This window comes from Berghia stephanieae, chromosome 3, assembly GCF_034508935.2.
Source record: "Berghia stephanieae isolate SIO BIC M18660-M18661 chromosome 3, UCSD_Bste_1.3, whole genome shotgun sequence".
NCBI classification, from domain to species: Eukaryota; Metazoa; Mollusca; class Gastropoda; order Nudibranchia; family Aeolidiidae; genus Berghia; species Berghia stephanieae.
Genome location: NC_088362.1, coordinates 23,365,078 through 23,391,737, shown reverse-complemented (window position 1 = coordinate 23,391,737; position 26,660 = coordinate 23,365,078). Strand labels below are relative to the sequence as shown.

At 34.4% G+C, this 26,660-nt stretch overlaps 1 protein-coding gene across 2 annotated transcripts; it reads left to right on the top strand.

Annotated features, from left to right (window-relative positions):
- Positions 1 to 9: 9 nt before the first annotated feature.
- LOC144967377 (uncharacterized) lies at positions 10 to 24,852 on the top strand. Of its 2 annotated transcripts, XM_078904497.1 has the most exons (16): positions 10 to 117; positions 1,813 to 3,046; positions 4,930 to 6,810; positions 10,955 to 11,061; positions 11,369 to 11,474; positions 11,868 to 11,969; positions 12,988 to 13,092; positions 16,979 to 17,059; positions 17,291 to 17,322; positions 17,556 to 17,616; positions 17,937 to 17,995; positions 18,421 to 18,481; positions 18,831 to 18,955; positions 19,511 to 19,646; positions 20,912 to 20,989; positions 21,620 to 24,852. In XM_078904497.1, the coding sequence occupies exons 1-16, from the start codon at positions 50 to 52 to the stop codon at positions 21,809 to 21,811; spliced, it is 4,428 nt and encodes a 1,475-aa protein (XP_078760623.1). In that variant the 5' UTR covers positions 10 to 49; the 3' UTR covers positions 21,812 to 24,852. The 2 variants fall into 2 exon arrangements, with proteins under 2 accessions (XP_078760623.1, XP_078760625.1); XM_078904499.1 differs by lacking the exons at positions 16,979 to 17,059; positions 17,291 to 17,322; positions 17,556 to 17,616; ... (4 more) ...; positions 20,912 to 20,989; positions 21,620 to 24,852 and adding an exon at positions 16,332 to 16,386.
- Positions 24,853 to 26,660: the final 1,808 nt, after the last annotated feature.

Below are 26,660 nucleotides of genomic sequence, written 5' to 3'. Positions count from 1 at the left end.
TCAAAACTCGTGTACCTTCATTTAGTGAGTTCATGTGTTTACGGTTGTAATGGCTGAAAATTTTGATAAGAGACACAAACAATCCGGAGTGTTCAACAATAATCCAAATCTTCAAATGTAGGTCATGCACTATGATGAATAGATATAAGTAAAATCGCTTGACGCACTTAATACGCGTCTGTTTGAAGTGAATAACATTCAAATGCATTGTTTTATTGGTCCATCGTTTATCTTTAATTGTAAAATCAAGTTGCAATTCAGTTTCCAGAGAGTGATCGTCGAGGGCCATAAGGCTCGAAATATGAAAGGTTTTTAATTGATTTCTCGTGTTCAGATGAAAAACACTTTTTGATCTTGCAATTATAATTCGAGTTTGACATTGCATCCTATGTCATTATGATCTATGAGGGTTTCAGTTTTAATTTGGACGAAACCGTTGTTCAATCCTAAATTTAAGCGGATCTGTCTTTTCATTTTCTTTTTTTTTTTTAATAAAAGAATATTTTTAGAAATTGAGGAATTTGTCGAAGGAAGAATTTAGAGAACAAATGGTTCAGTCATTATTGCCTGAGGTTAGAAAATGTTTTGGTTCTTGCTCTATTATCAACCACTGTCAACATCCAACGAAAGAAACGATTTCAGCAACCCATGATGAATGGAGTGGGAACTGCACTACTGCACCCCATTCATTCACCAGATCTGATTCAGTTCAACTTGATTTTGATAGTTGATCATTGATAGATTACATGCATAGGCTATACCATAGCATGTGACTATTATTTATCTAATGCTACGCGTACTTACTTGCATGTCTGATAAATTAATTATGGGCTCATTGACTTGAAACTCAAACTGATGCAAAATAATGACTGTTACTGTTACAACAATATTAACACATGCCCATAATTGTGTTCAGTTATTGACCTGCTGTAACATGAATGTAGTAAGTCAAATGCCATTCATGATTTTAAAACATCTTCAAATATTCATTTGCACTCAAAGACTGGAATGCTCTTCCCGAATCATGTGTGAACACAACAGTTTTAGAAACATTCAAACATTATGAAAATTCTTCATCCTAAATACCAGCAATGGCTGTCACACTCAAAAACTCTCTCTGTCCTCAAATACAAATACTCAGAATTGAGTCGACTTCGAGTAACATTCAGATTCAGATTTTGCTCATAATTAATTATAGCTATTTTTCTGCCAACGTTCAAAATTGCGTGTTTCCTGATGTTCACTTCTTTATTTTGCAAAGACCATTTGAAGAAAATGTCTGAAAAAACTTGGACTTCTTCCCTGGAGAACCCTCTACCCGTTGACATGAAGTCATTTTGTGTGATCATTATGTTAATTTAGTATTTGGAAATATACTATTTTGCGCGTGTTTTGGGGGAATTTCAACAGACTGCAATTTAGAAAAACAATTGTGTCTGGTTTAAATCTTGTTATATCCTTTATCTATCTAGTCACTGTGCTTTAATAATGTGTTTCACAAGTATGATAAATCTTTGTGGTGTTTAGCATGACGTCTAATTTGGAACATGAATTTGCTTTCATTTTCTTATTTATCTATGGATTTTCAAGATTTAAAAAGTGTTTTCACGTCTATCAGAACACATTATGATTATGAATATAGTACGAAAAATCCACTTTAAATATTCTTAAATTGTCTTGTGGAACCTAGTAATATCATCAGTCTTCACATTGTCAAATGATTAAAGAGGCATTGAGTGTTATATAATGATTTGTTTTTGGTTTTAACTTTATATTTTAAGTAACACAGTATATAAATCATATTTTCCACAGAAATGCTCACTCGGAGGATGATTTGACAAATCAGACAGGTCGGAAAAAAGCCCGGTCAACAAAAAACAGTGGAAGAATGAATCCAATTGGTTTGCCTTCAAGCCACCAATCTGCAGCATCCTCCAATACGTCTTCAAAAACTGTTGCTGCTATTTTAAAGCAGCAGAAAGATTTCAAAATTGGAGAAAATATGTCCGCTCCACACTCACAGCATTTGCAACAACCATTTCAAAGAAAGGGTTTAAGTCATAAGAACTCTCCGTCCTCATCTGCAAGCTTACAGGACAATTTAAATTTTGGTAAATCGGTCAATAGCCCAAAGAATTTAAGTCATGGAGGCAGTTCAACCCCAGCAAATATTTCCCCTGCTCTGTCTCCATCGAATGCTCAAGTTCTTTCACCAGCTGGGAGAGAACCAAATCACTCTGCTACAACTAAAAGCTCATCTCTCAGTCGTGAACTTTCTCCATCCCGTATTACAGCTCAGATTGTGAAAGTCATGGCAGATACGTCACAAAGTTCAACTCAAAACTTACTTTTATCAGTGTTACAGGGAAACATGCCAGATCCTCTTGGTATTCTTAATTCCTCAAAACCAGATTCTTCATCATCTGTTTCTGCTTCCAATCACACAATTCCATCTGTTTCCCGAATATCTCCAGTAGGGAAAAATAAGAATCCTGTAAACACTTTATCATCACAGCATAACACATTCATGCCAGCATCTTCATTGTACGACTCAGGTGGCATGTTTCCAAATCAGACTTCCAATCTAGAAGAAAGAGGATCCCCAACAGATGCATTTTCTCCTCTTCAACAAGTTCATGGCAGTAGTGTCAGTAATTTATTGACAGCCTCTGCAGGATCAGTCCAAACTGTTAATGTTTCTCACATACCTAAAACAACAAACATTCCAATGGGTATGAACCCTGGAGGTTCCCTTTCAAGTGGACACACTCTGTCATCTTCATCACCTCGCCATTCTCCTCGCAGTGCCATGGAAGTTGCCCAGCAGATTAAATTGGAGGCTAATGGTCAAAGTGCTAGTGCTCAAAGAGTAGCAATGCAACAGCAATTGAGGTCTCAGATCAAAGGTTCCAGGAGTTTGGATGCGCAGTTGGCTTCATCTAGGCAAAATTCTGGTGGTCATTTACCCACGGGGCCCTCAGATAAACAGCAGCCTTTCAACAGTTCTCATCAGATACTTCCTATGAATGAAATGGAACAACAGAAGGTAACGTTGTTGAAATATTATCTTTATAATTGAATGCTGTGTATTGCAAGAAATTATTAGCAGATTGTATGATGTGCCTTAACTTAATTATTTTCATTGATTGTTTTGCTTGGAAATAAGTTATAAGAATTAACTTTTATTCGACAAGTTTTTCTGATATTTTCAAAAGTACATAGGAAAGATTGTGTGATAATTTAATGGCAAGGAAGAATTCAAATTTTTGAATTGAATACAGTGGACTCCGGATAAGACGATGCCCAGGGGAACCGAGAAAAAAATCGACTTATCCGAAAATCAACTTAACCGGAGGGTAACCAAATGAGCAAAAATTCATTTGAATAAAGCAAACCAATCTAGAATAAGTATGTCCCTTCATATCGCGCGGTCTCTGTAGTGGTCATCAGAGGCTCCTACCCCCAATAGCCCCATAGAGGAATCAGAATACATAAAAATCGGAATTTGAGATTTTAAAAAAGCGGAATCAACTTATTGTTATTGACTATGACATGCTTTGCAACAGAAAATGTAATAGACAATCCAAAAGTACTCAAATGATTAAAAATAAAAAATGTGTAAAAATGTACTGATTGTGTAAAGACTAAGAATGGGGTCAAATAATAATAGAGAACACACAAGTCCTGGCCGTCTGAGAGCAAAGCATTGAATGGATGGATTTAACCTTATCAGGACCCTCCTCCTCCCCCCCCCCCACCCACATACGCACACCTAATCAAGCAAACGCGTGCGTGCCGGTATACACACACACAAACACACGGACACAGGGCTAAAATTAAATAGGGAAAGAAGCTGACCGTACTCAAATAATATTATTACGATTGAAGCCAACATATAATATTACCAAGGTCATTGACCTCACGAATCGGAGTCACAATAATAATAATAATACTTCGGTCAACCCCCCCTCCCAAACAAAATATTATCTGACATCAGCAGCACACACTTTGAAGAGACTAATCAGACATACAATGTGTGTTGATTGACCATAGGAGATGACGAAATAAGCCATAGCTCACTTTTTTTCGCTAGAGATTTTTTTTTTTAATTTTCCTTGATGGGAAAGGTGAAAAGCGGAATTTTTGCCTTGAATGTGGAATGTATACCAATTAAGTGAAATTATTCTGCGAAAAGCGGAAGGGTAGGAGCCTCCAGGTCAAGGTCATGCTTCTTGTAAATCGTCCAGACAGAAATAGCTGGTATGCTAATTTCCTATGTGATGATTTTCTGTCGCATGCCAAACTTTCCAAATGCATCGAATCTTCCTTTTCCGCGATAGGTTTGCCATTGTAGTTGTAGACTTGACTTGAATTCTTCTTGAAAAAATTGATACTAATTAAGAGGGCCATTACATAGGATGGCCTGGGATTAGAACAAAAAAAAAATCTTGAACTTGAAGTTGCGACAATGTAAAATTTGAGATGGAGAAATTAAAGTAATTCAATACTGCTCATGTACATTGAACACGGACGTCAGGCAAAGCACCTACATCACATCGATGTGCGCCAATCGTTCGCGGATATTCTTAACCACTTAAATTCTTTCTGGTAGCTTTTTTAACCAATGGAAATACTTGTTTATTTGTGATTTTTTTGTTGTCATGAGTGATAAGAACATCGACTTAAGCGACATCGACTTATGTGGAGTTTTTTTTTTTTTTTTTACTAATGTTATATAGGAAGAAGGGGGAGGGACCAAGAAAAAAAATCGACTTGGGTAAAAATCGACTTAGGCAACGTCGACGTATCCAGAGTGCACTGTAATATTAATGGGTTTCATGTTGGATTTTACATGCATGCATTTTTATAGCTCGATTCATTGCAACCTATTATTGTCTAACTAATCTTTTCTGTGATTTTATTCTTTAGACTCTTGAAGCAAGTATGCCTCTGTTGGCTTCCAAACTTTCATCTGTTCCTTCATCTCCGAATGTCAGCTCCAACATAGGTCCTCTCCAGCAAAACTCCAAAACTAAACAAAACCTTCCTTTGACTGCATCACTGTTAAAATCTCCATTACCATCATCCAAAAACAATTCAACACTTCATAACTTTTCTGATATAAACCCATCTCCTGCTTTATCATCATCCCTTTCCGTTCGTAAATCTGTTCATCACAGTGTGTCATCTCAACAGAAGCCTGTCAACTCTGCAGACTCTAAGCAGCATAGACAACAACAACAACAACAACAACAGTTGCAAAAGCAGTTTCAATCTCAACAGCAGAAACCGCAATCAACTAATTTGTCTTCATCATCAGTGCCATCATCTTTAGATTCTATAGCTATTTCCAATGAATCCTCATGGCAGCAGCAAACTCAGAAAAGTTCAGCATACTTGCCCATGTCCATCACATCATCATCATCCTCCATCGGTATGGTTGGACTTCATGACCAAAATAAACAACCAATGTTACAAAGACTGATCCAGGCCTCAGATTCCACTGGTATCTCGGAACATACAGTTCAAACTGACATAGTGCTGAAAGCAGAGGGTCAAGCTCAGACTGGTAATCTGTCTATGTCTAAGCATTTACGTGCAGGTGTAAATAATTCCACCAGTTTAAACTCATTTCCTGGTTTGAGTAGCTCATCAACCAAAGGGAAAATGAGTCAGAGTATTCAAGCTGTGGGGATAGGAGGTTTGGGTCAAAATCTTCATTCTGGGAATCTTCCTATTTCTTCTGTTATTGAAAAGAGAAGAAGATCTGGACCAGGAGAATCCAAACAGACAGCAATAGATGTTGACATGGATTTTGGAAATTTGCCATCCATTGCTGATGATGATCAAAGTAATGCCATAACGAACATATCACACAGCATAAAGTTCAGCCCCATATCTCATATTGGGAATGAAACTATGCCCTTACTCCTAGGAAAGGACATAGGCAATATTTTCCAACAGCAACAGCAGCAGCAGCAACTTGATTTGAAATTATCGAATGCAACCTTTGTTAAAGACATCACAGGGGTTTCAAATCCCAGTGGATCGGGTGGGGATCTTTCTTCATTTCTTCCCATCCACTCCTCTGCATCTTCTTTACAAACTGCAAATTTTTCCAAAACCGGTAGAGAACTCCCTGTGCAATCAACCCAACCTTTGGTGCAGACTTCTACACCATTAAGTTACCCATACCCTTCAACTGCTGCAATGACTGTTACTACATCGGCTACGGCAGTGCCAAACTTTTTAAATCCTAGTGGCTTTAATAATCCTCCTCCACCTTACCCCATTAACACATCACCACACCATCACCATCAACAAAACCAAAATGCTATTCTTCTGCAACAACAACAACAACAGCAGCAGCAGCAACTACAATCACAGCAGCAGCAGCAGCAGCAACAACCACAACAATTTACAAACAAGTCAAGTGTAAAACATTCAGTGCGTAACCCATTTACATTCCCAACAACAGGAGTTAAAGTTCAGACTGGCCATGACTCCTCAGGATTGTTGTCATACACAATCAATCCTCAACCTTTGGAAACGTCAACAGTCAAAAAGGCTGTGAAAAGTGAGACTTCAGTTGTCCCTTCAATTAGAGACAAACATCATGGAATTTTAGGCAAATCTCAATCAGACATTTCATATTTATCATCTCTAAACACTCAAACATGGCCAGAGGATACAAAAATAAATATGCCTCGTCTAGTCCCTCAGACCACTGTGAAACTGGAAGGAAAAGTTCAAAGGCTTGACACGGTGATCAAAACAGAAGAAAATGCAATAACAGAGGAGCAAGCTATGGTATGTATGATTTTTGAAATGACCTATTTGATCAGGGACACCCACTGTGTCTTGTAGTTGTAGGAATGACCTAGATTTTAAAAGGATTGAATTTAAAGTCAAAATGATCAGAATTAAGATCTTTTTATTTTATTCTTGTAAAGTTTAAGAAACAATACTCTCTCTCCCCAATGAAGGTGTTTTAAAACTTGAATTTTATGATTTAATCTTAAAATTCAACTTTAAAGATCATGGTCACTCCAACAGTATGCTTTTTTGAGGCGATTGTGATTGGTCTCCTTTATCAGGATTATTTTATTGAATTTCAAAATTGTGATTCTACAAGTACAAGGCAAGGGTATTTACATTAACACGCTGTATTTCATTTATGTAAGTCTAGTAGACTGATTATGATCAAGGCAAGAATTTATGCAATGTATGTATCCTTTCCCTTTATTTTGCCTCTGGTTAATGGAAATGAGATATGGGATAACCAGGATCATTATCGTGGTATCCTGCAAGGTTGTAAAGTCGTAAATTTGACCTCTTGGCTCTTGGTCATAAATGTTGTAGATGGTAGGAAGTTCATATCCATGGTCGTAAAAAGTCTTAAAATTGAGTTCACTGAATTGAAATTTTAAAAAGTTAATTGAAGAATTAGATCTGGCAGCACAAATTACAAATGCAAAAAATGACGTTTCATCTAGGGGCGTCATTTTGAAAATCCGAGGCACCAGTCAGACGTACAGAATGACCAATGAAATGTCCCTTGGTGGTCAGTTTGCTTCCCCACTAATGTTGGGAGACTCCTTTGATCAAGTCTCTGGTGTGAGCTCACCACAAGATTAGACCATTGCTAACATCAACTTGACACCCCCTTCTCCTCCTCCCCCACACACACGCAACCACGCAAACAATACCTCCCCCCCCCCCTTTTTTTTTTTCTTTTTTTTTTCTTTGTTTCTTTTTTAGCTTCTGCTGCACCTTTATCTCTGAAGATGTCAATACTACTACTACTACTACTGCTACTACTACTACCATGGCATGGTTTTTTGCATCGCTTGCGGCCGCAATGCAAGCGCAAAATACAGTATAAAATCCCTGATATACATTGCAGTCACTTCATCTGCATCTTTTTTGCAATTTTCGAGAATTTATAAGTGTGTGGGAGTAGCCTCTGTCAGCTGTGCAGTTCCCTCTTTGTTTATTTGTTTTTGGAAGGGATTTTTTTCACTGTAACAAGGGAAATAACTGCACATTAATTTTTTTAACAGTAAAATCATTACTAAAAAGAGCTCCATTTATTGACCATACTGTTTGGGGCCCTCGTGTTGTTTCAATAAAACAAATCGAAGTTAAGTATGGATTGACAGAAGGCTCTGGTGAGCACCAGTGGGGATTGAACCAGGGACCATTTGAGTTGGAGATCCGTGGAGATTAAACTCAGGATAATGGGTGGTCAAAATTAGAGGGGAGGAAGCCTTGTGACCCTGGGTTGTAGACAGTAGTGGGGAATGAACTCAAGGGCAAGACAGAATGTAGACACAAGTGGGAAGTGAACCTGGGTGCACCCTGGACTATGGGATATTATAACTAGTGGAGAGTAAACCCAGGACTTTTGGATGTGAACAGCAGTGGGGAGTAAACCTGGGACTATGGGCTGGTGACAATGGTGGGGATTGCAAGATGTAGACACGAGTTGGAAGTGGACAAGAGATAGACACCCAGAACAATGTGAGGTGGATTGCAGCAGGGAGTGAACCCAAACTATGTAAGGTGGACATTAGTAGGAGTGAATATGGGATAGATACACAAGTGAGAAGTAAACCTGGGACTAGATTTTGAAACAAGCTGAGAGTAAAGCCAGGACTGTGAGATATGGACACCTGAGCAGAGTAAACTCGTAATTGATAAGGACACCAGTGGAGAGTGAATCTGGGACTATTGGAGATGGACATCACAGGGGAGTGATCATGGAACCAAAAGATATGGACTCCAGTGGGGAGTGAACCTGGAACTATGGGAGGTGGACACTAGTGGGGAAAGAACCCAGGATCATTGGAGGTGAACACCAGTGGGAAAAGAACCCTAGGCAATGAGGGGAGGTGGACACCACTGAAGAGTGATCGTGGAACCATGGGATATGAACTCCAGTGGGGAGTAGACCTGAGACTTTGGGAGATGACACCGCAGGGGAGTGAACTCGGGACTATGGGAGGTGGACACAAGTGGGAATAATGCGGGACGATGTGTGATGGACCCCATCAGGAACGTATTGTTTCTGGAATGTGAGGTTTTATCAGAATGTCCCTGAAATTTGAGATTGATGGTAGACGTGCCTGCAACAGCTTTGTTGGGGAGGATTTTAAAAAATCTTAGTAGCTTTTTGTAATGATCATTTTTTAATTAAATCTCTCTCTACAAATTAATCAGGCCCACAACGCTTTTCTCTTTCATGCACCAGGCGTGCGTGCATAACCTCAATTTCAAATTATAGGGACATTTTACGAATAAAATCTCTCATTTCAAATGATGTTGATGATTATGACGACTATGGTGGTGGTGATGTTGACAGCTGCTGTTTGGTGGAGTGGGGATTTTTTCTCCTTCTGAATGGATTAACCGTAATTTGATTACACATCAAATAGTCCACACGATGTCATATGGATGACTTACAATCTGTGACCACTGAATTTACAGTGGAACCTCCCGATAACGACATGCCACGGGACCGAGTTTTTATGTCGTTATCCGGAGGTGTCGTTATTTAGAGGTTTCAAAGATGGCGGACAAAGTGGGCGTGGTAAGGCCCGCGGGACCAGTTTTTAATTACATTGACAAAACAAATAAAACATTGTAGTGTATTCCTCTTGGATGGTATAATTGTGCGTGTGTCTGGATGAGACTTTTAGGTGATCTGAACTGAGTACACTGATAGTGTGCTCCTGGAATCTAGATCTGTTCCCTATTTAAACCATTCCCCTTTGTCTTACTTTTTCTTATGTTATTTCAATTGTAAATCTAGAATGTTTTTTACTATCCAATTTTCTTCCTTTTTACTGGTGCTGATATGACATAGATGTGTCACAAGCGCTATAAAACCCTTTAAAACAAACAAAAACAGGTAATTCGGACGCTGCAAGTTAGATAAAATTCTTCCTCCTCCTCCCACAAAAACAGAACTACTACTACTACTACTACTACTACTACTACTACTACTACTATTACTATCACCACATAATATCACATTTTCCAAGATTTTGTGTTTACTTGCTTACACTTACATTTTTACCTTGGTTTTTGTTAATGCACATCAGCTAAGATTCGTCAAAAAAAAAAAAAGCTGCGTTCTCATTGGTTTCAAAAGCTGCGGTATCATTGTTTCAAGCAGGAATCGTTTTAATAAACTTTGAGTACTCATACTCGATATTTTTAGTATCAGATATCTACGAAAACTGCCGAAAATTGCCAAAATGATGTCGTTATTGGGAGGTTTTATCAAAAAGTGCGTCGTTATTTGGAGGTTTTCTTTACTGATCTTAAATAGAAAAAAAATCGGGACCACGGGCCAATGTAGTTATCAGGAGGTTGTCGCTATTCGGAGGTGTCCTAATCGGGAGGTTCCCCTGTATTAAAATTTTTTAATTAACGATGGGCTGTATTTTTACATTTTATGTTCAAAACATTAGAGGCCTAGACAAAATCATCTTATAATTTTCTGTATCTTTTGGGTAGAATTGTATTTTAAATGGTATAGAGTCAAATATGGGTTAGGTACTTGGTGAAATATGTTTTACAGAAGGTAGGATTCTTTTACTTTTAAATATTGTTAATCTTTCTTTTTTCGTTTTAGTTTGTTTATATTTTTTAAAAGGAAGTTGTGGTTAGTATATAGCTCTCCCCTCACATTTAGAACCGTGTACCTGATTTTAGAGGTACCTGTGTTTTAATCAAAAAGTATTAGCCTGAATAATTTAGCTCTTTTGCATTTCAAGTAACACTTTATTTTTCTGTTAAATTTACTTCATAAAACCTATGTCAAGTGTATGTGAAGAAACTATGACCCTATCTAAAATGGAATTCTGTTGCTCTTAGACATTGATTTATGAAACATACTAATGACATTGAAAACCCAGTTCCTAACTGCTGATACATTTTTTTAAAGGTACAACCGTTTAACCAGAGAGTTGCCAACCTCTCATGCCTCCCCGTTACCAATACTGTGTACAGAGCTTCATATCGCACCCATAACATAGCTGTTCAAAGAGCCAGGTAAGTTTTCAAAAAATTCAAGTCCAACTATTTTCAGAAATTTTCAAATAGTAGTCATCTTCTTTGCATCAAGTCAGCAAACTTTGTGATTGGTAAAAATTTGTTGAAATGCTGTAGTTTTAAATATATTATTTTTTATTTATTTATTTTTTTATTTTTTATTGTTGTTATCCAATACTTTGTGTTTTGTGTGTATATATAGGTATTTGGAGATTGAGTAAGAGAGATTATATCGTAAATTCCTGGAACATTAGTTTTAAATAAAACCTGAAATTTCAACCTTTTTCTCTTTTTTTTTCTCTCACAGATCGGGTGTCATTACGAACACTGCCAGAACGTTGGATGTATTGAGACAAACTATACAGAGAAGCGTCAATAAAGAAATTTCAGAAATCATCAAAAAGTATACCAATGTAAGTTTTAGTATTTTTAAAAAACTTGCAATAGCAAAATGTTGATGGGATATGTGACAAATTGACTCTTTCTCATTGTAATCCTTGAAATGAGTTTAGAATTGTAAATTTGAAATGCAACATGAATTGAGCATTAATGGAAATTTTTTGTTGTTGTAAATTCAGATTTGTCACTTTATTTATAATTGAAATGCAGCATTACTTGAATTTTAACTGATTTTTTTTTTTGTATAATTGGGTCTGTCACTTTCATTTATTTGGTCTATTATTTTTATCAAAGTATGTTTATACATTTAAAAAAGGGCTTTGTTGCGTTTGTAACACTTAGTCAAGTATTGAGATTCTATTCCACACTTTGTATAATTACCAACTTTTTTATTCTGTATGATTTAGAAATTCTTTGAGCCAGCGTTAGCCAACATTCGTCAAAACAGTAATGAGGATCTATTGGGCAATGAGCATCTCAACCATGTATGTCGTCAAATTCTGGAGGAGGTAAAAATATTATAAATTTATGTTGATGTGAATTTTACACATTAATTTTCAACACATTTTGTTATAAATTTTTTTTTTGTCATTTGATAATATTCATCAGAAGAGTTTTCTAGGATTTTAAAGGAATTCAATCAAGTTATGCAGAGACCCCTACAATCCTGCCTTTGACATACAGAATCATTCTGCAAAACCATTTCGTAATCTTCATTCCCGCGCTCAAGGTTTAGTAAAGAAAATGAAATTGTTGAGAGAAACAAAAAACACAAGAAAAACAGGACATTGATTGCTTGCTGCATATCCAACAGAAGAAAGCCCTCATGAGTGCCTTATTGTCAACAGACCACTGACTGAGAAGGTTTAGACTGCTATCGTTTCAATTAAGCCCTGTTTTTACATTGAACAATTTCCTTGTCACACTTTGCACACGCATTAGTGATCTGATAGGCACTTATTGATTGTCTTAATTGATAGTTCAAATATTATATCATTATGTTGATTCCGCATATTTTGTCTGAAATTCCCCTTTTTAAATTTAATTTTGAGTTTTTGATTCCTCTTATCAATGGGTTGGGGTAGGAGTCTCTGGTTATTTTTGCTTCATGTTGTCAATTAATTCTGTAAGCTTTTTTTTCAGATAAAAATAATGTGTTGAAATCCATTCACATTTATTCAAAATCTGCATAAATTTGCTGTTTTGGAAGTTTCAAGATCAAAGACAGACTTGATATGATCTAAGAACTAGTAACCTAACCACATGCAATGAGAGATGCTATTCCAGAAGGAATCTTTTCTCGCACAGTATAAGAAGATTGAAATTTGTTTCCAACTTTTAACAAAGGGATGGTGTAAATGATCTTTTTATTTTTTTCTTTATATCAACTTCATTGTGAAGAAGTTTTGATTTGTTATCTTTTCTCTCTCATGCAGTTGGTATCAAGAGTATTTTTTTTTTCAGAAGGTCTTTATTTAGACTTTGTAATATTTTTCAATCTTCTAAAAAGTATATTTCTCATTTCAGGCCAAGTCTGAGTATTCCACATCCCTTGGCAGAAGAAGTATCACACCAACCACAGACCTATTTGATAACATCTCTGATAGTGGAAGCACCAGTGAAAGACGACTGGTTAGTACATTGATATCATTGTGTGTTATTTACCAATTTCAAACTCCACGATCCCATTTTAATAGCTGTACTGAGAAATGAATGGGAAATTCCACGGGTAACGGACTGACAAATCAGACCAAAAATGCATACATTTCGTGCTCTGAAATGCAATGTATTTATTGTATGGAGCTAATATTTCCCATGGACATGTATCATGTCCGCCCTTATCATATATCAAAAGGATAAAGATGAATCTTAATCAACTTGAATTTTTTTGACATTATAATGTTGGTAACGGACTGACATCAGAAAATCCATCTTTTTCAATTTTATATGTAGATGGATCAAACTTTCTGAAGTTAAACCTTCCAGTAACAAATAAGTTCTTTTATAGTAACCACGAGATGTTGTTCTACAACCCACTAGCAATATCTAAAAGATTGTCCAAAATTTTAATCTGCAGTCTTTGAAAAAGTGTGGGTAACGGACTGACAAATGGATGGTAACGGACTGACACCTCTGAATTTTATTACTCAGAATAACGGTTACTACATAAAATCCAGAGCAAAGAACACATTATGTAATTATGAGCAACACTGAATACCCAGTGTGATTGATCAAACCAATACTCTTCCTTATATGGATGTCAAGCTACATTGGGCATGATGAGTAACTCGATGGGTGACATCTGATTACCTCAATCCCAATTTTGCTTTTGAAAAAATTTAAATAATGAAATAATGATTCGTGGAGTTGAAATCTATTCTGTCACAGTCAAACGGAACTTTATTTCAACTATGAAATTAAATTATCAAAAAAATAAAAAAAATGTAGATAAGAAAGGACTTTAAAACTGGGGAATGTTTAACATTCTTTTGGTACTTATTTTTGAAGCTTAATTTTTATTCTGTATTTCATCTTGATTCCTCAAGCTTAGGAATTGTCAATAGGCCATGACCGTCACTGCAAACTGGTCGATAGTATTGGCAGTCAACCTCTTACTCATCTGCACTTGACCAGAAAGCCAGTTATATAAGATCTGAGAAAGATCTTCAAAAATAATCATTTGGACCATTTTATCCTTGATTGTTACAATTTACTTATGCAGATTGTGGGATTTCTCTTAGAAGTACATTCTGAGATTCTGAGGGAGCAAAATAAACTTAAGCCAATTTTGATTCCTGGATGAAATTCACTAACAATCGACACCCTCTTTTTCATTTTTTTTTACACGAAACTTTTTTGAATTTTCGTCCTTTCTCTTTTTTCATCTCTCACAATTATGAAATATTTTTCCCTTGGTGCTCGCCAAGAGTACTTCTTGTCCAAATAGAAATTTTCGATCAAATTATTTTATTTCATCTTGAAACCCCATTTCCATGATTAAAATATTTCAAAACCCATTGGTTGATGGATGCCCTTAGCAACACAGGCATAGTTTAATTTTTAATTTTTTTTTTTTGGGAGGATGGTAGACTCAAAGTTGAATTCAGTATTTTACTTTCCTGTGCTGAAATGTGAGGCAGATGTGGATTTAGGTGTGCTTGGTTTACTTTCTTTTGGAGTTGTAGATTGATCGGCTTTTCTCTTTTTTTTTTTTCCATTTTGCTTGTAAATCCCGTTATTTCTTTTAAGCGTCCTTTACAATCATTTCCAAGTTTTCTTTGAGACTCCTGCTTTTGTTGCCTATCTTTTTCCTAAACAATGCCCATCAGTTTTCAGTCTTTCTTGATAATTCCTCTGCTTTTGAACCATGGATAGAGTAGGCATCTTGAACCTGTGAATGAAGAAAATTGAGCGAAATTACATCATAAGCTATGAAAGTCAAATCGGAATAATCAAATCGTGTTGTCTTAAAAATTATACCGCAAAACTAAGAAAATAAAACTCATTTCTAACTTGTATCACATTACTTTGTAACAACTAAAATATTGACATTATACACAGCTAAACAGCTTGCTGACCCACTACATTTAAAGCCTCAGTGACTCAATGGTTTTCCACATTAATTTAATTGTTTGATTTCTTTTTTTTTTTTTTCTCCCAGGGCTTCTTGCCCCTTTAACAGAGGAACACTACTGGCTCCATTGTCATAAGGATATTATAGAACTATAAACAGTGTTTTTTCCTCAATTCAAACATAGCAAAAATCTTCAAGTGATCAAAAGATTCACAAGCTTTAAAAGATTTAACTTACCTATTGAAAAATAGCAGGCTTGATGTTGAAGACCAGTGTTTGAAATTTTATGATCCAAATGTTTATAAAATGGCTGCCTGATCAGTTGAAACACATTGGAGTGGACATTACTCTTGGGACTTAAAAAACAACTTTTATATATTGTCTTTGAATTAAAATAGAATTAGTCAGTCTGTTACTGTCAGTCCGTTACCCTAAAAATGTCAGTCCGTTACCCAACAAAAGTACCTTAAATGAGAAATTTCTTGAAAAATTATCTTCCAGTGCTAAAGCCATTCATGTAAGAACAGAAAATCTGAAATAATGAGTCTGTACAACAATCACATCTTTCGTAGATGAAAAAATACTGTTTTAATGGTAACAGACTGACATACAATTTCCCAAGGTCATTAAAACGACCGATGAGGACAACATTTCATTAAAATCGTAAATTTGAATGTTTATATAGGTTTCTGATACTTATAATTGTTTTAATATCAATAAACGAAAGCAAAGGTGGCTATAATTTTGTAGAAGTTGCAAGATTTATAATATTGAGAAAATATTCTTTTTGTTCTTCAAATAGGGGATGCCCTTACATAAAGCTACAATAAGCATCCTGTACCACAAATATGCACGAAATATCCTTATATTCATAATCCTGAATGATTTTCCAACAAATTGGTACCAAATTTTAATATGTTCTTAAGAATTTGTAAAACACCCCTTCGGTTGACATTTTCGTGGAATTTCCCGAATATTTATTGCTTTTTTTGTTTTTTGTTTTTTAAAATGAAAAAGCATGATATCATTTTTGTCTGTGATTTGGTCTCTAAATCATTGGTATTTTGCAATAAGCAAGCAGAGGTTTTGGTGTTGGTCTAGGGTGCAGTCAATTTTTTTTCTTCTTCTGGTCTCTCTGTCAATTGAGCAGTAATTGTTATGCTGGTCAGACTTCGTTGAAGGCACTTGAGATAGATAGTTTGACATCCTATCAAAGGGTAACAATTAGTTGTTGCTAACCATGTCATGTTACAGAATAGGTAATACACTCCAGTTTTATACTCTGAAAATATTCCAGCACAAACCTGGATAGATGATTACTTCAAACAAGGAGCCAAATACTGAGGGCTTGCACCAACTTCCCTTCCAACAACATTGAATCAAGATCTAAAAAAATATCAAATATGTTTAGAAACAACAACCGAAGAACTGATTTCAACAACACAAGGAAACATCCAATTGCCTCAGCACCTTAATACACATGATGACATTCAAAAGCTATGAACACTTGCACGGGACAGAGATTTATGGAAACAAATTACTAACTAGATACCAGAAACAGACTGACACACTTGAAGTAATACACACATTCACGGCAAGTGTCCCTAGAGACAGCACAGCCATATTCATTAAAAGCTCTGAATTGTTATCTCATTGGAATTGTCCTCAATTAAGACCAAAAAAACCTGACAAATCCTGTCTATACTATAATCAAAATTCTATAACAATTTATTTCTTATAAACATCTTGTTTTGTACAAAATGGCTTTCTTTCTTACTTGAACTATCATATCATTTTTCGTTTTTACTTTTCCATTTCTTTTATGGTTACTTTCAGAGCATTGCGTAGTTTTGACTTTGTACTATTTGGATATGATTTATTGTTATTTTAAATTTCAAATTATGCCATTTAACTCCAATGCTTGTTATCCATCTTATTTTTAAGCACAATTTGAAAAGGTCTAGAATTTCTGACAGTGATTCAGAAAAAGGCAGCGAGGCTGGATCTACAAGGCGTGCCATTAAGGTAATAATTATAATTAATTTCAATTTTTAAAATTAAAAAAAAAATTTTAGTTTATCTTTTGCTTTTAAAAATTCATGCTCATATTCATATGAGGTTGACAACTCTATCTGATAGAAAATAAATCTTATTCTCATGTTTAATGTTTTTAATGGAGGGATAATATTGTCATGATTTATACACGTTGATTTTTATGATTCCATAATATTTTTTTTTCTCTTTTCATTTCACCAGAGAAAAGGTCGGCCACCTGTACATGGCTCAGGGTAAGTATTGACATGTTTGACAGAAACCAAGTTAAGGCTAGTGAACATTTTGGAAACATTTCTCTTCATATTTACAGAGAAAGCTTTAAATTAAATGCTTTGTGCACTCAATCGGTGCTCACCTCCCCCCTCCTGTGCAATTATGATTATTAACTGACCTTGCCATATTATGGTTTGAATATGCTGTTTTTTCTTGCTTATTTAAAAATAATATTGTATTTTTCCATTCCCAGACGAGTGACTCCTTCCAAGACACTCAAAGCAGGAGACCTTGTAAGAAAGGAAGGGCCTAAGGTACTTTTTTTTTTTTCTTTTTATTTTTTTTTTGCTTTTATTTCTTATCACCATTGTCGTGTTTTTAAAGATATGGTCTGGGGCGTTTGACTTAGATATGCTTCCCCTTCCCTGTCCCCCAACCTCCTTATATGGCTTAACTTCCATTAGTACTTAAGAGACACTTTACACTTGTATACATCTTTGGCATCCATTCACCAAAGTCACTCACTGACACTATTTTTCTACCACTATGTTAAGTTCCCTACAGTTCCCAACTGTAGTAGATTTTATTTTAATTCTTTTTTTTTTTATTTATTTTTTTTTTTTTTGTATCACAGTGGGACCCGGAACGGATAAAATCGGATACTTTGTTTATTATGGGTGCAAAGGCAAACAAGTAAGTAGATGTTATATGTCTTAAATGCTCAAAATCAAGGCATTTCTTTAACTTAAAGTTTAAGCATTTATTTTACAAATCATAAATATTGCAACATGATGTTAGAGGGTGCCACAAATTGTGCACTTGCATTGGAGAAATAGAATTAAGATTATTGTTTATTATCATTTTACAGATATAAATGTTCAAACTTTTTATCTTATTTGGTATCTTCAAAACGGTTATTTTTATCACGTGGGTATTTTAACCTGAATTAAGGGTTTTCATCATAGAGCTGTTAAGGTTTGTCTTAAAGTAGAGGTAAGAGTATTTGCAGTCAAACATTTATTTAAGTTAATAATACTTATTTCAGTTTTCATGAGTTGAGCTATATGAATGTTTAGTTTTCTTTTCAGTTTTCCCTTTTATTTTTACAAAAACTTTAGGGCTCTTGGTTTGGGCAATACAAGAGGACGGTTGTATATTCGTCATCCAGACATTTTTAAGGTAAACTTTGATACTTTACATTTCATTATTATTTCATTTGAGAAATAATTTTATGTTACTTTTGTATGCAATTTCAGGGGAAATAATGAACTTGTGAAATGTTTAGAAAACATTGTTACTAAAGGGATATTGTATTTATCTTAATGAAAGTGATGTCTAAATGGACACCAAGGCAGTATTTAAAAACACCATTATCACTTAATTACAGCTTGTGGCTGAAAACACATTCCCAAAAAATCCATTTATACTAATTATGACCTGGAAGTCTTATTTTCATATTTTTTATAATGTTCATCATAGGAGGAAAATAATTTCCTAATAATAATAACATTGATTTTTACTTTTCCAGTATGTTGGAGACTCCGAAGACAAATTATGGCTTTGTGAGAGAGGTTTGATGCCGCCTACAGGAGGCAAAGCATATTTGATGTTGGTTGAGGATATAGAGGATCTGAGTAGATCTGATGATTATAGGTGAGGTGGTGTGTTGCATTATTTTGTCTGGATTTTTTTTCTCTAAAAAATTAATGTCCTTAAAATTAAATGTTTGCGAAGTTGAAAAGCTGAAGCTATTTAGATATAGTAGTAAGCACTTTTGAGGATTGATCAGCATCCTACCCAAAGAGTTATAAGATATTATTACCTGTATTACTATTGGTAGATAGTACACATGGCTCTGAATGACTTTCAGGAATCTGATCATGACACTAGATTCTACTGAAGGATGTGAAGGAGATATTCAATATTTATCATTAAATTTAAAATTATGCTTAGGAAGCATAACTTAAAGTTAAGTTACAATATTAAAATCCACCCTGAGATGTTAGAGAATATAAATAAAAATATATCTGAGACTATTATTTTTTAATACCCATCTATGCGTAAGAAAACAGGTGGTTATAATTTTATTTATATCCTCTTCTTCTTATTGAAAAGGCCATACCAATTACAAATTTGTCTTCAATTTTTGAGATATGTGCCAAGTGGGCAGAGCAATGATAATTCTCAACTTTACTCTTTCACAAACAGGGACAGCCCAAGCCTTTTAATGCATGAATGCAAAGGTTTTATCGTCCCTGAATGGATGCTGGTGAAGATGAAGGAACAAATGGGAGCTCAGAGGACTGATGGACATAGAAAGAGTCATTTAAATTGTGATACTGAGGTAAGAATGTTTTGAAGTAACTTAAAACACCAGTTTTAATGCCTTAATGTGACTGAATATTAGGGTGACCCGATGAACAGAATTTAAAGTTGAAATGATCAAAAGCAGGAAATTTTACCTTTTATAATCTTTAAGAAATGATAGTCACTTTCTCCAATGAGAGCTTTGAATTAAACTCAAATTTTCAGCAACATGGCGACCTCGACAAAATACCAGATTGAAAGGGGTCACAAATTATTATATCATTGAAATATAATAAGTATGCCATGAAATGTAGATTCAAATTGGTCCCGTAGTTTCCTTATAAAAAGTGAAATTCTCCAATTAGATGTTTTTGACAATAAAATATATAAACATGGGTAGTAATAATTATTAACAAAGCACTCCAAGTTGCTTGAAATTCATACAAACATTCATAGTTTCAATCTTAAACACAATCAGATGTCCTTGTCATTGCTTGTTGTAACGAGTGGCAAAGTTATCATTTTTGTCCTGCTTTATATTTCATTTTGATTTGGTATTTGTTGAATGTGATGGACATCATGCCATTTATGCTATTATCATCATCATCATCACCTTCATCATTATTATTAACATTGTTGTTGATGTAAGTTCGATGAACTAATCATTATATTTTTCAACTCTTATTTATGGCTTGGATCATAAATTTCTAATAAGTTATCTCATTAAAAAATATTTTATTTCAAATATGGAAGATCTCTTTAATTCTTTGGTTTGGAAAATATGTTTTTTATTCCTTAAATGCGTTTATTTTAATTAAAAGAAAGAGAGGGATCTGATCCTGACATGTACTGCTTTGTCATTCATTAATCTATCCACATATATAAAAGATTCTCTCTTTGAATTTGTACGTGTCAAACATGAGAAAGTTAAATCAATACGTCCTCTTCTACAGAGTATAAAACCGTATCATAATGTCATTGAATTGCTGCTCTTATTCTTGTTTTGAGGATTATGCTTCTTAAGTTTTTAAATGTTGGTTCAAAACTGTAGCAGCGGTTTGAAATAATGTAGACATGAAAATAAGGAATCCAGGACTCTTTAGTCTTCACATGATTTGACTTGCTTTTCATATGGGTGCACATACGATATTCAAAACTGTATCAATTATATTTTTAATGTTGACTGTTAGTGTTTTCTCATCTATAATATGTTTATAACAAATGCATGCACTCTTTTCTTTTTCTTGTTACATACATTTCCTTTGATTAACATGGTACAACATTTTCTTTCTAAATCACAAGGAAAACTCAGCTGATAATCGACCCAAAACCTTACCGTTTTCGACATTTTCTGATGTCTCCATCAAAGTGGAAACTCAGGTATGATTTAACTCCTTTGAGAAATACTTTTAAAAAAAACCAAACTGCTTATCCAGCAAATTGTGGGTAGAGAGAGAGAGAGACCATGAACTTGTCAACTTTCATAACTCTGTTTTTCTCACTTTATGTCATATTTAACAATCAATATATCTCTAAGAAATCACTAAGACTTGTTATCTGCTATCTATTCACCACCATTAGCTACTTTTGTAAATATTTTAAATAATTTTTTACATTTGCGAAGGGATAAAACTAAAGCTTTTCTTATTTTTTGAGGTTTTGCTGAGACATTACTGGTTGCTATGTGAGTCTAGAATCTAGTAAATGTAAGGCTGGCTTAGAAAACCTGGGACGATGCGGCAAGTTTCGATTCGAGATATGAGCCAAAATCGAAGATAAAGTGTTTCCCATAGCAACACATTTTATTAAGAAAAAAAATTCTTCACTTGGGTTCTAATAGACATAGAAATATAATTTAAAGTGGCAAATGATCAGAAAGGTGTTGTCTATGCCGCTGCATACATAACTCGATTTATGAAATTTGGGGAGCTTTCCGGGTTTTCTCAGCCAGCCACACAAATATCTGAATCAATCTTTTTAAAATTGGTTTTACTGCTTTTTTTCTTCCAGCCATCCCCTGCCGACACAGAGGACATGGAATTCCTATCCACCATAGACGTTGACGAGAACAGGGCCACTTCCACCATATCCCCTTTTAACATGACGGGCGGGTTTGACGAGGCCGGTGCCGGATCCCTCTCGCCGGCAGAATTGGATGCTATTGATGATGATAGACCTTCTGTTTCTTCTATATTTACTTAATGATTTTATAACCGGACTGACATTATTTCAAGTTTTTATAATTTCTTGCTTTATTTTTATCACAATGTTTTTCATATAGGCACCCGAAACAGAAAATTAAATTATCTTTATATTCATTTGAATATCCATGGCTGATAACGCTCTCTGGATGAAAATTATTAGATTTGACGTGCATTTCTTCGCAGGTCTGATAACCAAATTTGTTGTGGTCTCATTGTTGTAATGGAAATACTCTCAAACCAATGCAAAATATTGTCCATTACAATTACAACGTTAAAACAAGCCCATAATTGCATCCAGCAGACCTGCCTAGTACTACGAAAAATTCGTAGAATAATGAAATGTCGGCTCCAATTTAAGAACTTAATGACTATCTCTGAGTCATTAAAACTTATTCCAATGTGAAGTTTATACCAAACTGCATAATTTTAAGGATTTTGAAGAGTTATAAAATTATTGTGAGGGTAAATGGTTGATTTTTAAAGTTAACTGTAGCGATTACTATTTTTATCCCCTTAAATCTGCGAATTTTTAAATTTTCAAGTAGGCAGGTCTGATCCAGTTATCAGACCTGCAAATATGTTAACTTTGGTTAGATACAAAGTCAGGTGAGAATAAGATCAAATATCTACTTAAAGGATTGGCTTTTAAAAGGCTTACTCAATGAAATTAATCAACTAGATAATAGTCGGATGTGAAGTGGATTTTCTATTTTTAAAATTTTATTTATTTCTTTATTTTTTTTTGTTTTTGTTTAAAAAGCAGTTCAGTTTTGAGCAATTGAGTTTAGGGTCACATTCACTGATATACGTTTTTTAAACCTATAATTTCCTTATCTATCAGTATCATCACACAAGCAAGAGTTATTTGGTTGTTAATAAGGACAAGTGGGGCCATACCATACTTTTTCAAAACTCATATGTTCACTTTCTCTCATTTACAAAAAATGCCTAAGCCAAGTTTCATTCAATAGTTATTGTCTGTATTTCATGTCAACACTTTTAATCTTAAAAAGTTAATGATGTTTAAATAGAAGAGGTCTAATATTATAAAAATTGGCCCACAAGTAACTTTTGGAAAATATTTGTATAATGCTGGATAGCCCAGGTTCCTTAACAGTAACAATTTTTTGTCGAAATTTTCAGTTGTCAAAATCACTGGCATCATAATGTCCCTAGACCTTATTTAAAAATATTTTCTAGCTTTGCAAAGCAGCCCATACATCTTTCCTGGGTTGTAAGGTGGCATGGAGGGGTATCAAAATCCACACAAATTTTCTTTGAACAATGGGCTCCATGGACATTAAAGGCTGAAAGAGTCAGAAATTTGACACATGGAGTAAGTAAACCAACTAAATAACTTCTTGATTGGTAAACAATAAAGTCTAAAATTTATGATTGGGTTTTCGAAACTATTGTTATTTTTATCTTGATTAAGTTTGTTTTTTAAAATAAAAGAATTGTCCTATTTTTTGGGGTTTTAAAAAAATCGTTATTTTAATCTTGCAGATTTCCACGATTAACATGTTTCTATAATCCTATAAACATAAAACTGCCATCACAAATTCCTTTCTCACTGTCAGGAATTTATTTTGTTATTGATACGAGTAGAGGTAGTGATGATAATGTGGTGGTGGTGGTTGTAGTAGTAGTGGTAGTGATGATGATGTGGTGGTGGTGGCTGTAGTAGTAGTGGTAGTGATGATGACATAGTTTTATTGACCTTTAGAACTGGTAGTTTCATAGGCACTTAGACTTATTTGTTTGGTTCAATTCATTTGTTGAATAACAGAATTTTGAAGTGATACTGAGCTGCTAGAAGCTGTGGAGTGTAAAAAGTAATAAATAGAAATGAATATAAAAGCTTTTAAAAATAACAGAATACCAAACACGGAACGTTTCGGACTCAAAACCCTCTTCAGCCAACTACAAAAAAACAATGAAGACATAAATACATTACTTGAAAACCAGATTGACGATCCGGTTCTCTGTTAATGTATTATTTATGTTTCCATTGTTTTTGTTGTTTGCTGAAGAAGGGTTTTGAGCCTGAAATGTTTTTTATTCATTTTTGTTTGTTAATTGTAACAAACTTTTAGAGATGTTACGATGTAGGAGCTTGTAATACATCAATATAAGTTAAGTCTTGTTAGATTAAAAAATATGTCTGGCTTTTTATATTTTTTTTTTTATAGAAGTTTTTTTTTCTTTTTTTTCCTTCACTTCGTTCATATAAAAGGAATGGAGAAAAAAAATGTTTTTGTTGTCTTGTTCTCCTGCCTGGTGCTTCAAACCAAACCTATTTTTTTGTTGATATGACCTGTGATGTTAACCTGATAAGCAGCATGTCATTTATTTTGAATACATAATTATTTTCTCATCCAATTATTTTTTTTGTGTGTGGAAATTTTTCATGGTAATAATATATTATGTTTCTGTAATACAAGTTGACACAACAAGCCTGGATGATAACAAGTATATAAAAAATCTGAAGAGGTGTGTATGAAACGGGGGCCAGACAAAGCAAAAGGTCAAATACAAGAGAAAAGTATCCCAAAAAAAAACCCCAAAAATCTCCAGCCTTCTTAGACTTTTCAGGCGATTTATTTTTGTCATCTTTTTTATATTTTTTTTAAAACAATATTTTCTTGCAATTTTTTTTTTTCTACTTTGTCTGGCACTGTTTCATTCATACCTTGGTCAAATCTATATCTTACACCAGATCCTGGTCCATAATTTGTCACTTTGATGTTATAGATAATATTGTGTAAGATGAATAGATGGTCTTCCTATTTGACTTAAGCGCACATAATGTAAATGGCATTGAATGATGAAAAGCAAAAAAGAAAAAATGATAATAATCATATTGAGTGCCACATAATTTGTTTCTCATCAGGATTGATTATCATCATGTCTCTTTTAAATCCATTCCTTGATAAAATGTTCATATTATTTATCTGTAATCACCTTTAGAGATGCCAACTGTTATGGAAATTACAATTTAAAAAAAAAAGAAAATGAAAATGGTGCCATTAAGAAAAATATAAACATCTTCCGAAAATTACGCAATTTTGGCAAACCTTTATTTTCCTTGTATTATACAGTATTTATAATAACAAGAAATGAAGTGAGTAAATAAGTGTCAGAGGACGATAGAGAATAAAAGTTTTGCAGCGATGGGGAGTTGAACCCATGACCCGACTGTTACAGTACTTCCCCCTGGCCATGAGAAGGATACTCTACGATCAACGAAATTCACCACTCCAAAAAAAAAAAAGGAGTGGTTTGAAAAGTAGTAACTATATCGAGTGGCAATTGTGACTTCTTGAGGTCATAAGGTCAACACACAAACACCACGAAAGTCTATTGGTGAGCTAGCAGTTAAGCTATGAACTCTATTCTCACCAGAAACGTACAACATAGAGATGATTGTGACATTGAGTAAGCAGTATTTATTCATTGTCATGGTACTACACTATGAACAGTGTTCGATTTTTCTAATGATATGGGGACTGCACTGCATTACATATTTTCTCATCCCAGTTCATTTTCGATTCTTTGCACCTGGCTAAATACTTATTTGACGTTATAATTATTATTTTATAGATTTAAAAAAATAATTAGGATTCTTAAATGCTGGAAACATTTTAGGGTCAGATTTTATTTTTAAACAATCAATTAATGTATGCATCAAGCTCTCAGATGTTGAATTGTTCTAGTAGCTGAATTGCAAATATTATCGAGTCCCTTTATAACAAACATATGAAGCCATTGCTTATTTCATACTCTGGTCGAGTGGTTTTAGTGTTCTGTTGTACTTTGAAAAAAACATGTATTTAAAACTTTGTCCAGAATACACATCCTACAAATATCCATTGATTAAAATGACCTCACAAAGTATTCCCTGGGTGGGGTTCCTGACCTTTCATAGTGGGCAGGGAGGCACTAACGGTGTCTTCTATTCCTCTTTATCTTCTTTCCAACATGCTTTCTGTCTTTGTGTCTTGGGATGAAATTACTTGGCTTTGTCCTGGCCCTGGCCAGATACCTTAGCTAGGAGGGAAACAGTCAAATATATAGTTAGTTTTGGGAGATGATATTTTTTTTTTGTCTTGTAAATCATCTCTCTTATGCACTGTATTATGTTTTATTTACAATATTCCTCTTAGTGGGGACCTGTGCTTGGGTCTGGATGAGACTTTTAGGTGATCTCAAACTAAGTACACTGATAGTGTTCCCTATTTGAACTAGTTCCCCTTTGTCTTCCTTTTTCTTGGGTACCTTCTAGAACTCTTTACTATCCCATTTCCTTCCTTTTTACTGGCGCTGATATGACCTTAATGTGTTGCAAGTGCCGTAAAACCCTTAAAAACAAAACAAAGTATTCCAAGTCAGGTGGGGTAATTGACGAGATGCAACTCCTTTGCTCCATTTTTTGTAAGAATATTTTCTTTTTGATGATTTTTTTCTAAATACGACCAAATTCAGACTTCCAATATATTAGAAGAAAATTATAGAAGATCCATATAGCATTTGATCAACACCACAAATACTCTTAATCATTACAAGGCTTCTATACCCATTTTTTAGAAAGATAAAAACTATTACATTTTAAGTTGATAGAAACATTTTGTTTGTTTGTTTGTGTTTGATTTTTCATGTTTATTTCATTCAGCCAAGAGTATAACTGTAAAGTTATTATTTTTGGAGATTATATTTTTTCAGAGTAAATCATCTCTGTGTTGCAAGTGCCGTAAAACCCTTAAAAACAAAAAACAAAACTTTGTCATGCAATATGAAAAGCATTAGCCCATCTCGTGAATCTTTTCATTTCATATTCACTCACACAA

Excerpts from the sequence above, each read along its gene's own strand:
- LOC144967377 (XM_078904497.1), top strand. The coding sequence starts at position 50 with ATGGCTGAAAATTTTGATAAGAGACACAAACAATCCGGAGTGTTCAAC. Across the intron at positions 18,956-19,510 it reads AGTAGATCTGATGATTATAG|GGACAGCCCAAGCCTTTTAA; the intron begins GTGAGGTGGTGT and ends TTTCACAAACAG. Across the intron at positions 19,647-20,911 it reads ATTTAAATTGTGATACTGAG|GAAAACTCAGCTGATAATCG; the intron begins GTAAGAATGTTT and ends CTAAATCACAAG.